The sequence below is a fragment of the Sinocyclocheilus anshuiensis genome, unplaced genomic scaffold (genome assembly GCF_001515605.1).
Source record: "Sinocyclocheilus anshuiensis isolate Anshui unplaced genomic scaffold, SAMN03320099.WGS_v1.1 scaffold199, whole genome shotgun sequence".
Classification (NCBI taxonomy): Eukaryota; Metazoa; Chordata; class Actinopteri; order Cypriniformes; family Cyprinidae; genus Sinocyclocheilus; species Sinocyclocheilus anshuiensis.
The window spans coordinates 514,234-530,897 of record NW_015552582.1 but is presented as its reverse complement, the minus strand read 5'-3'; the positions used below and the strand labels follow the sequence as shown (position 1 = coordinate 530,897).

Genomic DNA, 16,664 nt, shown 5'->3' with positions numbered 1-16,664 from the left:
ATGCCAGTTTTCTGTGTGTCATTCTAATATATACTCAGACACATCATTTTGATGTTACACTAATCAATTCTCTCATTAAGTTAATTGCTTTGTTTTATCGTCGCTTTATGATGGCAGTAAATTCTTAATTAAAATGAATGCAACTCTCATTAGTTCAGGCTGACAATTCTCCTATGAATCTAAATAAAGAAAAATAAATGATAATAACTATGACCTAATTTATGCGGACCTCTTTCTAAACTAAATAAGAGACAGTAAGAAAAATAACTGTGACCTGATTTCTGTGGATCTCCTGACTATTCACTGAATTACTGAATTAACTGTTCTGCCAAAACAAAGAGGCAGCCTGACCTGAAAGATTCAGCTTTAAGACTGAACAGTAACATGTTCATTAATTATACCAGCTGCACTAATGACAGCAGGAAGAAATTCTGCTTAGTCAAGCTGACATGTTCTGCAGTGAAAATCAAATGCTTATACATTTCGCTGAAGAGTACAAATAAACCACTCACTTCTGTTGAAAATAACAAATAAAATGGGTAGCCAGCTTTTCAGCTCAGTGAAACATTTCAGCTGGTTGTTTTGTTTTGATGCTGTGGTGCCCCTCAAATTTACAATGAATAATGTTGTTAGGCATGATAACATGAGAAAACTGAGCTACTCAATGTTTCACTGAACAAATATGCAAACCATTACCATGTGTATAATATTTTTTTGCTCCGTAAACAGGACTTCACCACTCATGTGGCTCATGTGTGAAGCCATGTGTCTGTTTAAGGGTTAGTCTGGTGCTGAGTGATACTTACATTGACCAATCCAAAGTAGTGTTCATTAATGGGGAACTGCTCTGGACCAATGTCTTTCTCCAGAGCAGAGGCATTGGTGCCCTGAAATGACAGAAAGAGAGAGGAAAAATAAAAGACTTGGCAATTACACTTTAATTTTACATTGAATATTCATTCTCATACATCACATTTTGAGACAAAGTGAGAAGACTCACAGCTATAATTAAAGGCATTTATGTCTAAAGTTTTCTCTAAAACACCATGAAGTGACATTAAGCCACCAAAATGGAAATACGAGGAACAAAATCACGATTTACCTTCAACTGGAGAGTGACTCATCTCGTATATGATGCTGCAAGTGACACAATGACCTACGCTTGTTTGCTTTTTATAGCACTACCATTATCAGTCGGTAAGACATAATTATGCCTGGTAAGCTTTCTTAATTTACACATCAATGCCAAGTGTGGAATACTATAATACTGGAATACTGGGGAAGTCGTGGCCTAATGGTTAGAGAGTCGGACTCGTAACCCAAAGGTTGCGGGTTCGTGTCTCGTACCGGCAGGGATTGTAGGTGGGGGGATGAGTGAATGTACAGCACTCTCTCCTTCAATACCACGACTGAGGTGCCCTTGAGCAAGGCACCGAACCCCCAACTTCTCCCCGGGCGCCAACAAAAATGGCTGCCCACTGCTCCGGGTGTGTGTTCACTGCTGTGAACTTTGGATGGGTAAATGCAGAGCACTAATTCCGAGTATGGGTCACCATACTTGGCCACATGTCACGTCACTTCGTCGTTACTATCAATAAATACTCATGTTAACACTGAATACAGAGAGGTGTTCTGGTTTTAGTCATTTAGAAACATGATTAAGTTTTAGTTTTTTTTTTTTTTTTATATGTACAAACAATAACTATGTTCAACTCCTGATAACATTCACAATAACTGCAAAAATCCACTGGCAGTTAGGCATATGATTTTTGAAACCTGATACTCAAGGATCAAGTGTTGTAATGGTTCAATTTATCAGCAACTGAATGAGATGAAATTGAAGTTGTAACAGAGACGATACACAAAGCCTTAATAATGGATAGAACAGCTAAGCAGGAAGTGATGCTGGATAAGAATCCATGACAGAATGTAACTGAATCAGCAGGACAAGATCAGAGTTTCACTTTAGCCTCAGTACAATGAGACTCTAGACGGTTTCTCTTCTAGTAACACTGAAACCAGTATTCATAAGATACCAGCCACATTTATGTATTACATGTATTCACTCTATCTTTTGAAATTTGACCTAGAACAGGGTCAGAAATGTCACTGAATGTGAAAAAATGAGAAAGTGATTTAAAGGCATGTCTTATATATTTATTCATATGTAAATATGGTGGTTATATTTTAGCATATTTTGGCATCAGACATTAGAAGCCCAAGCCATTTTGCGGATCAGTTTCAATGAATGTAGAATGTATTTCAGGTAACAAATTTAATTGAAATACTGTAGTTTTACATATACACATAAAATAATTCATAATAATATAATAATCATAAAAATTTAATTCCCTCAAAAATGGGATTTGGCAATTGCAGGGGACAAATATTGCCCCTCAATTTTTTAAAGAAATTAATACTTTTATTTAGCAAGGATGTATTAAATTGATCAATAGTGACAGTAAAGACATTTATATTGTTACAAAATATTTCTCTCTCTCTCTCTCTCTCTCTCTATATATATATATATATATATAATTTAATAAATATAAATGCTGTTCTTTTGAACTTTCCATCAATCAATAAAAAAAAAAGTATCTCAGTTTCCACAAAAATATCAAGAGAAACTGTTTTCAACATTGATGATAATAATAAGAAACACTTAGGCCTACCTTAACTTAACTTAGTAATGGCTGCTGGAAATTCAGCTTAGCCAACACAGGAATAAATTACATTTAAAATATATTAAAATAGAAAATAGATATTTTGTCAAACTTGTTTCTACTGTATTTTTAATCAAATACATGCAGCTGTGCTCAGCATAAAAGACTTCTTTCAAAAACATAAAAAAAAACTTACTGACCCCAAAGTTTTGAACGGTAGTGTATATGGCCACCCTTTTATAACCTGACATATCTTTAGAACCCGGGTATCACTGGATGACTCTGAATGAGCAGATCAGGTAATGACTAAGCACTACAATCAGATCCAGAGATCAAAGTCATACACCAGTGAAGTCAAGACAGTTGAAAGATGGGAAATAGCCGCTCTCTGTATCTGTGCATTGTCTAGTTTTGTGTTATTAACCCAACCGAGACAGCAGCCCTTTTATCTGTAGGAAATATGAATCCACAAAGACCTTCAATTCCAGCACTAATAGATCTTCATTACCTATTGAAATATAAATACGGCATTGTGAAAGACAGACTTAAGAGCTTGAATATTTTAGGTCATAAATAATTAAGTAATGGGCTGCATTCCTTCATGAGGGCTATTGAATCCTCTGAGCTCAAAGGCTTTAAATTAACAGGCATTATGTTGGCTAAACAATGTAAAGATACTTCTGCCAACATTTGACTTTATAAATAGGGGACATTTTCTTGTTGTCTACATACAACTGTCAGCTAGGCCATCTTTGTTTCCACAGCACATCAATGAGCACATACACAAACACACAAAAACATATAAGGCAATATGTTGCCAGACACAAGCACAGGTAATAGACTTATGTTCTCAAATTAAAGCAAAGTTAATTGAGCCATGATTTCAAACTGAAAGACAGGTCTGCAGTTGTGTGCACCAAACACACACTAATCGAGGCCATTTAAGCAGGACTGAACATGGAAGACATAAAGGAGAACATTTCATTAGCTTGCCTTGTATATGTGGTCAATGAGCCACTAAGATGTGGCCCCAAACACACACCGATGCGATGAACAAATGAACCCTGTCCAGTCATTGGTTACATAACTAGCTCTAAACAGCAGTCAGACGTTGTGTGCCCTCATGCTGGCAATAATTCACTCTTCCTGTTCCTAACCACATCCAGTTCAAATTGACACAATACCTGAAGTTATCTAAGGATGAACAACTGACAGTGGTTAGAGGCTTCATGTTAGTTTCTGGCACTAAAATATTCAGGCAATGTCAGATATCCCACAGAAACAATTCTGTGAAACTACAGCATTACATAACACTATGGGCTCTGCTCCCATTAGCCATCTTAAAACTTTTAAAATGGCAAAAGAAAAGCAATACAGAGAGTTTAAGTACAAAATTGTAGGAACTTTCTTGCTTAACGTAGTATAATTACAGTGATGGTGATATTACAAGTCTCCATAAGTCATGTGATAGTTTTTTTTTTTGGGATGAACTCCCAAAATCTAAGAAAGTGTTCAATCAATCTGCTCTATGCTTTGTGCAGTCGTGACATAAAAATGACAAAAGCACTAGACAAATTACTAACAAAATGACTAACACTGAAAATAAAATGAAAACAGAAGCTAATTCTAAATATGAATAAATACTGTAATAGTATATAATTAATACTAACAATGACACATCTAGTTCATAAAAGCAAAAATAATGTGTTCAGCTCAATCCCATTTCAGCTCACAAAGCTATCATATGACTTCAGAAGATGATATTGGCTTATTTTATGGTGTTGTTTCAACTTTTTTGAAGTTTTAAAGAGCCAGTGCCATTTAATTCAAACTGCACAGAAAGGAGCGACCTGTACATCACAACAATTTTCATTATGTGGGGAACTATATTATTAAGAGCAGCTCCATATTAAATAATATTTCAACAAGTAACATTTTTGAAATATGCTCAAACTATCAAAAAGACAATAGAACAATACAGAGACAATAAATGTCTATGCAAAGCACACAGACACTCATTTACATCTCAGGAAGTGAAACAATTTACAGAGAGGCCGCTTAAACTACTTTATCACTGAGACCATTTTTAGCTTTTAATATGCAAGATTAACAACACAGATTACTAACCTGAGCTATCACAACATAAAAAGGGCATCACTGATTCTGTCCATGTTTTCCTTTAAGTAAAGCCAGTTTAAGCAATTTCTTACACTTCTAGTCTCAGTTTATTATTTGAGCAAATAAATACGTCTATTTATGAGAGATGATTCAGTACAGTGGTGATCCATGCATACAGCAGCTCATAATGAGGTCATGCACCTGATTGTGAGGAAAGCCATTCAACTATCATCATTACGTAAGAGCAAGCCAGCACGCCATCCACGCTATACTCACCATATTACAAATGGAGGCGATGTTTCTGACAGTCATTTAGTTTATAATGTGCCCCTCGTTGCCATCTTTATGAAATAAACATGACTGTAACAGCAGTACACTGACAGGCCAAGCTGCAATCCCAACCGTGGACAGCAATCAGTGACCATTCAATCCCCACTGCTCATTCAAAGTGCGAACAAAGCGAGAGATAAACGTCTGCGGCTTTCGTCTAGTTGTTTTCTTCATGGTCACTGCAACTAAGAATAAAAATGCAGGATATATTTATTGTAAACATCTTTGCCAGTTACACAGACTAAACGAAACACTCACTTCCTGGATTACTGGTCAAACCCCGCCCACTGGGACACAATTGGTGCTTTTTGCGTCAACGACACGAAAAGCTGCTCAATTGATTGACAGATCGATTCACCAATGAATGTCGAAAACATGCGTTCGAACTTTCGTTGTGGCCAATAGAATTTGTATTAGATGCGGGACCAAATAAAGGGTTGTCCCAATGCACAATTCACAACTCCACAGTACAGTCAAAGCCCATAAATGAACTTGGAGCACACTAAATGACACATTTTCTGGTCATATGAAGTGCATTCTATACATTTGTGCATATAAATAATATTAGGCCCCAGTAGTTTAAATGCGAAAGTATAAAAAGAGAATTTCTCGAGTAATAATTTTTGTGAACATAAACACCGTCTCATATGCCCTGCTGCCATCCATTTATGTTATCGCTAGATTAATCAATAATAGTTTTTTCGAGTTGGATCTTTTGCCGAAACTGAGCGATTTGTTCGCCAATCAGACTGAATCGTCCGAGCGTTTTTAGGAGTCGTTTTTATCGCTGAATTAACTGAAAGAGCCGATTCGCTTAAATGAACTGGAGGCGGTCTCTTTAAATATCCCAGAATTCCTCACAGCTCACACGTGTTCATTGCTTCCCGCACTGCACTGCCGCACAAAGATCACACACGCGGTCGGTCAGAGACAGCATGAGCGGATGCAGTATGGGCGTTGGTAAGTTTCTCTGTTTAGATTTATTTATTTATTTTTAAACTTACCTGAAGCTATGCTTAATTTTACGCTTACACACAGCACAACATGTACAAGTTGTGTCGAAAATAGTCAAGTTTAGTTTACCAGAGTAGTTACAGTGAGCTTTAGAAGTGTATGGATAGGTATTAAAATAGTTCTTAGAGTAAACCAAAAGATGCTCGATAAAACATGTTGTAGAGCTTGCTGCCAAGCCTTGATCATAATTCTAGAAGTATTAAGTTGTGAAGAAGTGCCACGTGTTACCCGGGAACGCACGTGGTGAATGTGCGGCCTGCTGATGTTGATTGCATCTGTTTTAATAGATTGTACATCTGAACCCCCTGACTGAAGAGAAACATGCCAGTTTCTACGATGTCTTCCCTATAAGGGTAAGGAAGCATTTATTAGCTTAAGATCCTCATTGACTAACAAAAGAGGGTAGAGGAATTCTGTCTTATTACTCTAGTTCTTGCTTAAAGAAAAGCTCAGCTCTAAAGCAGTAAGCTTAGTATATGTTTGTATGTTTTAATTAATTGTGTATTTTTTTTTAATCTTCATGTCTAGGCTCATATATTGCTTGGCCTTGAGGCCACAGTTGTGCTTAAGAATCCTTCTCTAACCATTAATTGGTAAGTGATTTACTTTTTTTTTTAGTTTTTTCAACCCCTTTTATTGCACATTCAAGTCCTGTTATGTCTTGAGTGATTAAGACGGGGGTAGATGAATTCTCTCAAAAACCTTAAGTATTGGCTTAACATTCCTTGCTTCGGATCCTGTCGGGAGAAACAATTTTTACAATAGTTAGCCTTGCTAATTGTATTTTAAGATGCTTGATAATCAGTCTAAATGTATTTTGCAGCTAATGGCAAAGGCAGAGAATGTAAGAACTACAGTCATTAGGTGAGTAACTTGGTCATATCACTGCTTTTTCTGCTTGTATTTCAGACCGCTTGTATTTTTTCGTTCAACCAGTCTGATCTAGTCTCATGATGCCTCCTATGCTTTGCCCACTGGAGGCTGTCGGTGTTTCTAGTGGTCATATCAGGGGGGTAGAGTGAGCTACTCTTGCTAAAACCTGGGTCAGAGGTCACTTCTCTGTGCCTGGATCCTGTCGCAAGACACATGCATATATAAGAAAATTTAAATGCAGGCAGTGTTTGTAATGTGTAACCTGGTTTGAGTTTTAAAGTGAATTTAGGTTTTCCCTTTCTCTTAACAGATTCCGTTAATGGCTTCATTTTGGGGCACATGTATTCAGTGACTGGTGGCTTGTTCCTCGGAAGTGATGCAACTTGAGTAGAGCTAATTTTATTGTTTGGAGAGCGTCTAAAATGAGTTGGGGCATTTCTATTGTAAACCATGTGTTTATGTATTGCACAATTGTTTTGTAAGTTATGCGTTGATTGTTACCAATAAAGAAATGCTTACTTGTAGTTTTTTTTTCTGTTCTTAACATTGAGTCATGGATCATGAGCCATGTTACCAGGAGATGACTTTTAGCCATGGTTAATCTGTTTTTAGCATGGCTTCTATGCATTTTATTTCCTTGGAAAAAGAATCCTCAGAAATGTCAACAATTTAGACTGATGTTTAAATGGTTGGCAGTTTAACTGTTGATGCTTTTGCGTTCACCCAAATGGGAGGTTGGTAAATCAAATCTGTTAACAGTTGGATCACTTTGTCTCCATGTAAATCTAAGACAAAGTGGTGTTGTCATTCAAGGCACATTTGGGATAAGCGCCTTAAACTTTTTCTGTGAAGCTGCTTTGCAATGATCATGAAATGCACTATATAAATATGTATTTAACTGAATTGGGTTCCAGAGTCAAGTGTTATTAAAAATGATCTAGCTTTTGTCCTTTTGCTGGAGGTGCAGTGGTTCTCACCTGGTTTTACTTAATAACCCAGATGTTACACTGTATATAGGTGTTTCTGCTTGTTAATTCAATTGTTTTAGAATTAATACTACACTGAATAATCTAGGCTCAATGCAGAAATATCAATATGTTTGGTTTTTGCACTTTTTTTTTGGGGTTCAGGCTCAATGCAGCAGTAATTGGCACCATACAAAAGCTGATGTCTGTGGACTGCACAAACCATGTTTATTATAATTGTAACTGAACCTGTAATGTAATCTGGTTCATATTTCATAGTTTTGTTCATGGATTTAAAGAATGAGGGTGTCATCCTGTCCTGCCTAATTTGACAAGAAATGAATTTGCAGCAAAGGATATTTGAAAGATTTTCTTAACTTTTATATGAAACACATTTTGCTGTTGTAACTATGCACTGAAAAAAACCCAGCTACATTTTTTTTTCACATTTATCTTTTTTGCCCTTGTGGCTGACCATCAGAACTGACCCATGACCCATTTTTGGATCATGACCCACCAGTTGAGAGCCACTGTTGAAATTGTACAATAACAGGACTTCTGAATTACAGCACCCGATAAGGGGATAGAGGGAATTAAGAACATTATCTGAACTAACAAACACAGCTTCAGAGCTGCATAGCACAGCCACTCACGTTTACCACACATGTAAAGTGCCTGTCGCTCTGTTGTACAACGCTCTGACACGGCCATATAGGTCTGTCCCTTCAGTGCAGTACCGTCCTATGCTTTAAAGCATTCTATTGGCTAGTGCTACAAATCAGCAGCACAGAAAAAAGAATTGGATGGTGAATATTTCACATTTTTTGCCTTCAACCTACTAACATGTAACAATAGAACTAAAGGATTTAATAAGACTGGATATATGAACTTGATTTTTAAACCTCATTTCATTGCTGGGTGTTTATTTGTCTATGGCCCTGTGTACTATTTAATTTGTAATAATTACAGTGCACAACAGGACATACATGCATTACAGGAGCATTCTGTAAGATCTAATTTTTTCCTACAAACGACTACAAACGCAACAATGCATTTATATGCATGCTTCGTTCTGTGTTGATGTAAGTTTTCTAGAGGGAGGTATGACTGACGATATTAAGACAGAATGGACTGATGTCTGCAGAACTGAATGACACACTAGTTTGTTATCTAACATGTAGGGTGAAGTGCAATTTATGGGCACAGAAGTGATTAATGACTCAAGTACACAGACTGGTTCTTGTACCATTTTTTATGCGTATGAATTACATTGCGATTGAAGGAACAGACAGGAGAAAGAGGAAATGTTTGGGAGGAAACCACAGGTTTTTAAGTAACAATGTCGTGATTGGCAGGTTTTTGCTTGTTGTGGCCTATTTGTGAATCGCTTTCAATAGACATAAACAATTAAAATGTCTGGATACACTGTGCCTGAGTACGTTGTTTTCAATTCGCTGGATTGAGTAATGGTCCATAATTATGAACCATTGTGGCTTTTGTTCTTCTAAACATTGTGAATGTAGCTCATATGAATTATCGAGCCAATTCAGCTTTTCATTAACAGGAGGAACCAGGATTCTGCTTCCTATTAACTATGGTACTATTAACAATTCTTTTACTACTTTTAAATACATACATACAAAATAAATAAATACAATTCCATTGCCAAATGATGAGATAATTTCAAGAAATGATTGATAAGGTGTATTTACACCATATTTACATACATATTTCATAATTTTCATTCAATTCATATTTATAAAATACTACTGACAAAAGGCATGTGTTTCTTTAACTGCACATTGTCATGCAAACAATGAGTCAGTAACTACACTGATTAGTTAGTTGTGTGTATTTTTATTAGTCATTCTCTTGGAAATCAGGCTGCTGCGGAGTTGTGGTGCCATTGTAGAAGGAAAGTCTGTCAGGTTAATTTAGTTCAGTGTTTCATCTGTATAAGCAGAAGAATGCACATTCGAGAAGCATTAATGGCATGGAACATGTTTTGGTTCCAGGTATTTATTCTGTAGCCAACCCTTAGCTTTGCACTCTGAGAGTAACAAACAACAACTATGTCATGAAATTTAACCCCAAACAAGAACATTGTGATCTATTTTTGGCTTGTGCCATGGATGGAGGGATTGAAGAGTTGGGCCATACTCACAGGAATGTGACTGGATTTGAAACAGAGTGCCAGTCAGCTGTCTTCCACGGTCCATGTCTGGTTACTTTGATGTGACCCAGATGTGAAATGTGGTTCAGGGTTGGACAGGAATTTAACCCCAAACAAGAACATTGTGATCTATTTTTGGCTTGTGCCATGGATGGAGGGATTGAAGAGTTGGGCCATACTCACAGGAATGTGACTGGATTTGAAACAGAGTGCCAATCAGCTGTCTTCCACGGTCCATGTCTGGTTACTTTGATGTGACCCAGATATGAAATGTGGTTCAGGGTTGGACAGGATGGGCCACATTCAGGCAGAGCTACATGTTTTTTGGAAGAGGTAACTGTTCCTGAGGAAAACGGTTTCAGGGCTGAACGACTTGGACATTTTTCAGAAGGGAATGACAAGATGTGTTTGGATAACACAGCAGTGAAAAACGACTACCTTTCATCAAGGGGTGCCACAACAAGTATATTTATATCCAAGCTCCTTTGTTTTGGATGCCCTAACTTAAGATGTTGGTATGCTTGGTCATCCAGTTTCATTAGAAAGATAAATCAGAAAGACATTTTTTACAGGCAAAAACGTGGCTGCACCAGCTAGACCAACACTGAACTAGCATAAACCAGCTTGGACCAGTCATCACATAAATAAACTCTCTCACTATCTCTAATACAGAAACATACTTCCTCCTTTCCAGCTCGCTCTCCTTCTATCTGCCTCTTTGTGTTTCTCTCACATGAATGATGATCGCTTTCATCCAGTGCAACCCACAGTTTTACATATTCTCTGTCAAACACACACAAGTCCTTTGAAGACTGCTGGTAAATGGAGAAAAAAATCTTTTTGACCTTCTCCAGGTCACTGATGGAACAAAGATCTGAATTATGTAGGATCCTTTTACATTTCTCAGGACAAAACAAAAATTCATCTGTCTCAGTGGATCGCTGTCAGACATATACACACTTTTCACCTCATCTTGGAGGTTGAGCTGTGGGCAGACAGAATACTTGTGTGGATAGATGCCATACTGTTCTTTAAACTGTCTTGTTTCACTCTTTCAGACTGGTCTGAACCAGGTTTCTTTGTCACATTTTGCATACTTTGGGAATACTATATGACACTTTGTAGTGTAAGTAGTGTGAGCAGTATATATTCACACTCAGATAATGTAGGCCTAGCTATTTAACCACAAAACTAGCCTGAGAAAATATTGTCTGGAATTTCTATGTAGATGACAGCACCTTACAAATTAGTTGAATGCTTTATCATCACCTCATATTGTGTGATTTTTGTTTATTTGCATGTAAAAATGTTTTTAAAAACAGCCCAAATATGGCTCGTGGTCTCAGCTTAAGTTACATGCTAAAGCTAAGAGCGACAACAAATGAAAGGATAATTTCCCTTAACTGAAAAACAGTGAAAGTTACTTTGTAATTAAAAAACCAAATTCATAAACTGGATGTCAGACTCAGTGTATTGCAGTGGGTGTATTGCATGCCTAATGAATTATTTTTTTTTTAATTCATTAAATAATTTTAATGAACTTAAAAATTTAAAAAAACATAAAATCACATGAATTTATATATATATATACTGTATATATAACAGGGCTTGACATTAAGCATTTTCATGTAGTTTAAATAGTCCTTTACTTGTCCGAGTATAAAAGTTACTTGCCCGGAGAGAAACAAATACATTTAAATTGAGTTATAAATATAATTATTTATTGTAGTTATACAAAACATTGTAGTGTTTATAGAGTATATGTAGTAGATTTTGTGAGCATGTCACATTTAGTTTATTTAGTTAGATTTTTCTTTTTTAAAATAATAAACAAAATAATAAAGTGAAATCAGTATCAACAAAATTCATCTTTGCAATGCAGAGGAAACATAGAAGCTGCATCTGAAGTGAAATAGACATATTTACCCACTGTTTAATGCCGCTCTGAGGGACATGGAATGCTTTAACCTGCAGTTACAAATGAATAAATAATGTTTTGATACATAAAACGTTGAAAACTGATATTTGAAATTATTTAAAAAATAAAAAAAGATACTTTAAATGTGAAATTAAAACCGCCAGTAGGTGGCATTCATTCAGGAACGAAACACCATCATGTTGCTCAGAGATGCAAAACAGTGCTGTGGCTGTGTTTGGAATTATTTCTGTTGGCGAAATAGAACAAAAACAGGCGACATGGTGTCTAAAACGTAAGTCTCTTAATATTAACTTCTTGTTTATTGAACTGTTGTATAAAATCACATTTTTAATCATGCTGATTTTTGGAGCAAAAAACGGTGCTTGATCTTCGTGTGATATTGTTTAACTATATGAAATTATATAAATATATACATTTTCTGCCCCCATATCTTGAATTTCTGATCATTCTTCATGCATTTTAAATAATACTGAATCATGCAGTGAAAGAACGCACACGTGCACTAGTCTAACCTACTAGACTTCTTTACGTAGGCCTAATGTATGCGTGCACTCTGTACAGTAGGTGTGTTTTGTTTGATTTTTGCAATATACTCGATAATGTCAAATCGCACATCGTTATAACAACAATTACGATATTATCGCAAACGATATATATCACACACCCCTATAACAAAGGCTATCACAAATAAGGGCAGTTATTATTGTTTTTGGTATTGACATTATCAAGTTAGGCTACTTATCTGATTGGGCAAGTAAATTTCTCTTTCACTTGCCTGTCCAAAACATTCACTTGTCCCGGACAAGAGGACAAGCGTTAATGCCGAGCTATGACAAAGCTTCAATATAGAAAATATAGAAATATCCTAACCAATATAATGGTGGGAGTTCAAACAACATGTTGAATGACAGCCTTTGGGTCAAAAAGATTTAGAAACAGTGGTATATAGTGTACAGTGTAAGTGTGATGTACTATAAACATAATATTTCTGACATATCTTTATATGGCAAAAATAGTATGAACAGTATAGGATGGTATTCTAAATTGAGCCAGTGTATAATGTACAGTTAGGCTTACCAGGGTTTTTGTGACCAAGTCACTTAAAACTAGGGTTAACTAGACTTTAATTTAACATTAAAGATAAAAAAAGAATAATGATCGCAGGGTTACAGTAAGCTTTTATGTCATAAAAGAGCCAAAGTTGAGACACTGAGATTTACTTTCAAGTGTCTGGCCTAGAACGTGAGAGTTGCTGCCAGAATGAAAAGTCCAAAATGCAGGACATTAGTAAGCTCTGTCAATCATGAGACTCTGTGTATGTTAAACATGTGGTTTTCATTTTATGTTCTGTACCTTCTCACAGACGCTGATTGTTCAAAGGAGCGGAATGAAGTGAAAACCATGATTAGTCATAAGAAATTTGGGTCCGGCAAGGGATATTGAGCATTCAGCACTGTGGATTACCCACAAATACTCTTAGACTTACACATCCTTTAACTTGCTATTTACATTAAAACCTCAGATTCTGATTGAATTTGTTCATAGTTTTTTTTTAGTGTTGTCTTGTGGTAGATTCAGGTTTCCAGTGAGCACAAGCAGTTGTTCAGTCCTTCTCACAGCGTGAACATGTCTGCCAGCCTTTCAGGAAATTAATGAGTTTCTTTATGTCAATGTGTATTTAAGGGGTCACCAATGGCCTTGGGTGAAATTTTGCAGGCTACAGATAAAATTACACACTTTTTTTTCATGAGATGATCCGAAACTACATTTGTTTTTTTCAATGGACTGTAAACTGACTGCATTACATTTACATTTTATCATCTAGCAGATGCTTTTTATCCAAAGCGACTCACAAATGAAGACAATAGAAGCAATCAAACCAACAAAAGAGCAACAATATATAAGTGCTGTGACAAATCCTGGTTAGTCTAACACAGTACGCATAGCAAGTTTTTTTTAAATAATAAATAAAAAGAATAAAAAGTATAGAAAAGAAATAGAACAGACAGAGCTAGTGTTAGAGGATGAAGTTATTATTTTTTTTTAAATAATTAAAAAGAAAACAAGTAGATAGAATAGAAAAAGAATAGACAATGATAGTGTTAGAGTGTCAAGTTTTTTTTATAAATAAAAAGAAAACAAGTAGATAGAAATAGAAAAGAGAGTGCTAGTGTTAGATGCTCAAGTATGGAAGAGATGTGTCTTTAGCCATTTCTTGAAGATCAGTTAAGACTCAGCTGCTTGGATCGAGTTGGACACGTCATTCCACCAGCAGACCCAAAAAAAAAAATTATAAAGTCTACAAGATGGCCTACAGATGCATGAAGAATCTTCCAACGATTTATGGAAATGGAAATGTTTGTCTTGCCCACACAGAAAAAAACTGCTTATAAATATAAATAAATGCCTAATTTTCCTTTCAGGAACAGTTTTAAATGAAGAAAACAAAATTCACAAACTCTTTTATCAATGCTAAGACAGAAATGGACAGGCTTTGTGCTAATTTATTTTGTGTGTGTGCTAATGGTTTAAACTCCTTTAAGATTCACAAATCTTAGCCTTTTTTACATACACTGCATGAGTGTACAATATGTTCATCACTGAATAGCCTGAAGAACTGCATACTAGAAGCACATTAATCAGGCTAATTGGCTCTGATTGAGCCTTCTTGATGAAATTAAAGTTACGCACAGCCCTTGTTTAGGCTGGGCAAACAGTTTGCAGAGGTCACTTGAGGTGACTGAAAGTCCTGTTGTGTAAGTGTACATCGATTTAAAATGGATTGGTATTAAATTTGGACCCCCAAATGTAAAGCTCACAGGGAACATGAAATAAAATGTTACTATAATACAGGTTGAGCGGTGCTATGAAAGCTAATTAGTTTCAGAAATCAGGTCAAGGAACATTATGAATTATTAAGAAGTTAATTACTTTCAAATTTCATATTTTAAATCGTTCTATTGTTGAGACTGATTAAAGGTTTTTATTTTATGCACAAGCCAAAAAAAATACAAATAAATAAAAAACAGAATATTCAATGTGTTTATTGAAATGAAATACATAAAAGGCGGTAGGAGCAAAGTAGTTAATGTATGCAATAACCAATCAAAACATAAAAATGTGAGATCTTGCAAATAAGATACAGTAAATACATGATTGTACTGTAAATGCAATTACAGTACTAATACTGTAAACATTTTTACAGTAAACTACTGGCATCCAGCTGCCAGTAAGTTACTGTAAAATTTACAGCAACCTATTTACAGTGTGCATAATGCATTTTTGACTTTTTGTTTCAGTGACCTAGAAACAAAGAAATAGAGAGAATAGTGAGATTAGAGTTCTCTAATGATTATGGTTATATAAACAAACATGCATATGAGATGTATTGGACATTTTTGTTTGAACCCGTTGAAAAAAAAAAAAAAACTAAAGATGTATTGGACATTTTTGTTTGAACCCGTTGAAAAAAAAAAAAAAAAACTAACAGCAGTTTTCTTACCAAGCTAAAAAGGATAGTTCAACCAAAAATTACAATCTTGTCATCATTTATTACCCCTCAAACCTGACTTTTTTTTTCAGTGAAACATAAAAAAAAGATATTTTGAGAAATGTCTGGGTTTTTTATCCTCTCCATACAATGGCATTTTGGCTCTTTGATCAGTAAAACTTCCTTAGGGGGAAAAAAAGTAAGATTTACTTTACATTACCAGATTTGAGTAAATTTCAATGGTATAAAATTAGGTAAAATCTACTTAACTTAGCAACATAGTTCTGAACACACTGAGTGAGTAAATGAAACTTAAAACATATTAAAATAATGTTTAATACGTATAAAAAAAAATTCAAATGTTGAACAAGAGCACACAGTAGACTTTCCACAGTAGATAGGGTGAACCTGCACCTCAGAAAATAAACATCACAAAATAATTTGATAATAATAAGCTACTAAATGTGGCAAATCAACAACTATGGTAAAAGCCTGCAAAATTTTACATATTTCAGCCCCAGTGCATGCTGGGAATAACAGCATCATAAGGTAGGTTTTTGAACTTTATACCACTTAAGAATCAATATTTGAAGTACATGTAACAAAAAAAAAATATTGAAAATTTATATTTACTTAAATGTAATTTTGTACATTTAACTTTTACCATTAAAGGGGTCATATGATGCTTTTTAAAGATCATTATTTGGTGTATTTGGTGTAACAGAATATGTTGACATGCTTTAATGTTCAAAAAACACATTATTTTTCAAATACTGTACATTATTGTAGGTCCTCTATGCCCCGCCTCTCTCAAATGCTTTGTTTTCTACAAAGTCCCTCCTTCCGACAAGCGCAGTCTGCTCTGATTGGCCAGCTGACCCAGTGCATTGTGATTGGCCGAACACCGCAAGCACTCGTCGGAAATGTAACGCCCCTTACCATAATCGCGAGCTTCATCTTTCAAAATAAATGTAAAGACAGTAAATAATGTAATTAGTTTTACCATCAGTTCAAGCCTGAAAGCGGAACAGACACAGTAATGATGCAGTACACAAGCCGTGGTTAAGACAGCTGACTCTACTGTGATGTGACCCTGTCT

The 16,664-nt window shown here is 35.6% G+C and overlaps 1 protein-coding gene and 1 long non-coding RNA gene across 3 annotated transcripts in view; one reads left to right on the top strand and one right to left on the bottom strand.

Moving 5' to 3' along the window:
- usp46 (ubiquitin specific peptidase 46) overlaps positions 1-5,429 on the bottom strand; it is a 14,029-nt gene extending 8,600 nt beyond the window's left edge. The window contains exons 1-3 of one of the 2 annotated variants that reach the window (XM_016456280.1): positions 5,370-5,429; positions 5,058-5,296; positions 807-887 (exon numbers count right to left, since the gene is read on the bottom strand). In XM_016456280.1, coding sequence (XP_016311766.1) covers positions 807-887; positions 5,058-5,093 — 117 coding nt within the window. In that variant the 5' untranslated portion in view covers positions 5,094-5,296; positions 5,370-5,429. The other variant, XM_016456279.1, reaches the window with a different exon arrangement.
- A 538-nt stretch (positions 5,430-5,967) lies between these two features.
- Positions 5,968-7,534, top strand: LOC107665406 (uncharacterized). Its single transcript, XR_001631544.1, has 5 exons — positions 5,968-6,071; positions 6,413-6,478; positions 6,654-6,718; positions 6,949-6,989; positions 7,309-7,534. It is a non-coding gene; the product is annotated as an uncharacterized LOC107665406 (long non-coding RNA).
- Positions 7,535-16,664: the final 9,130 nt, after the last annotated feature.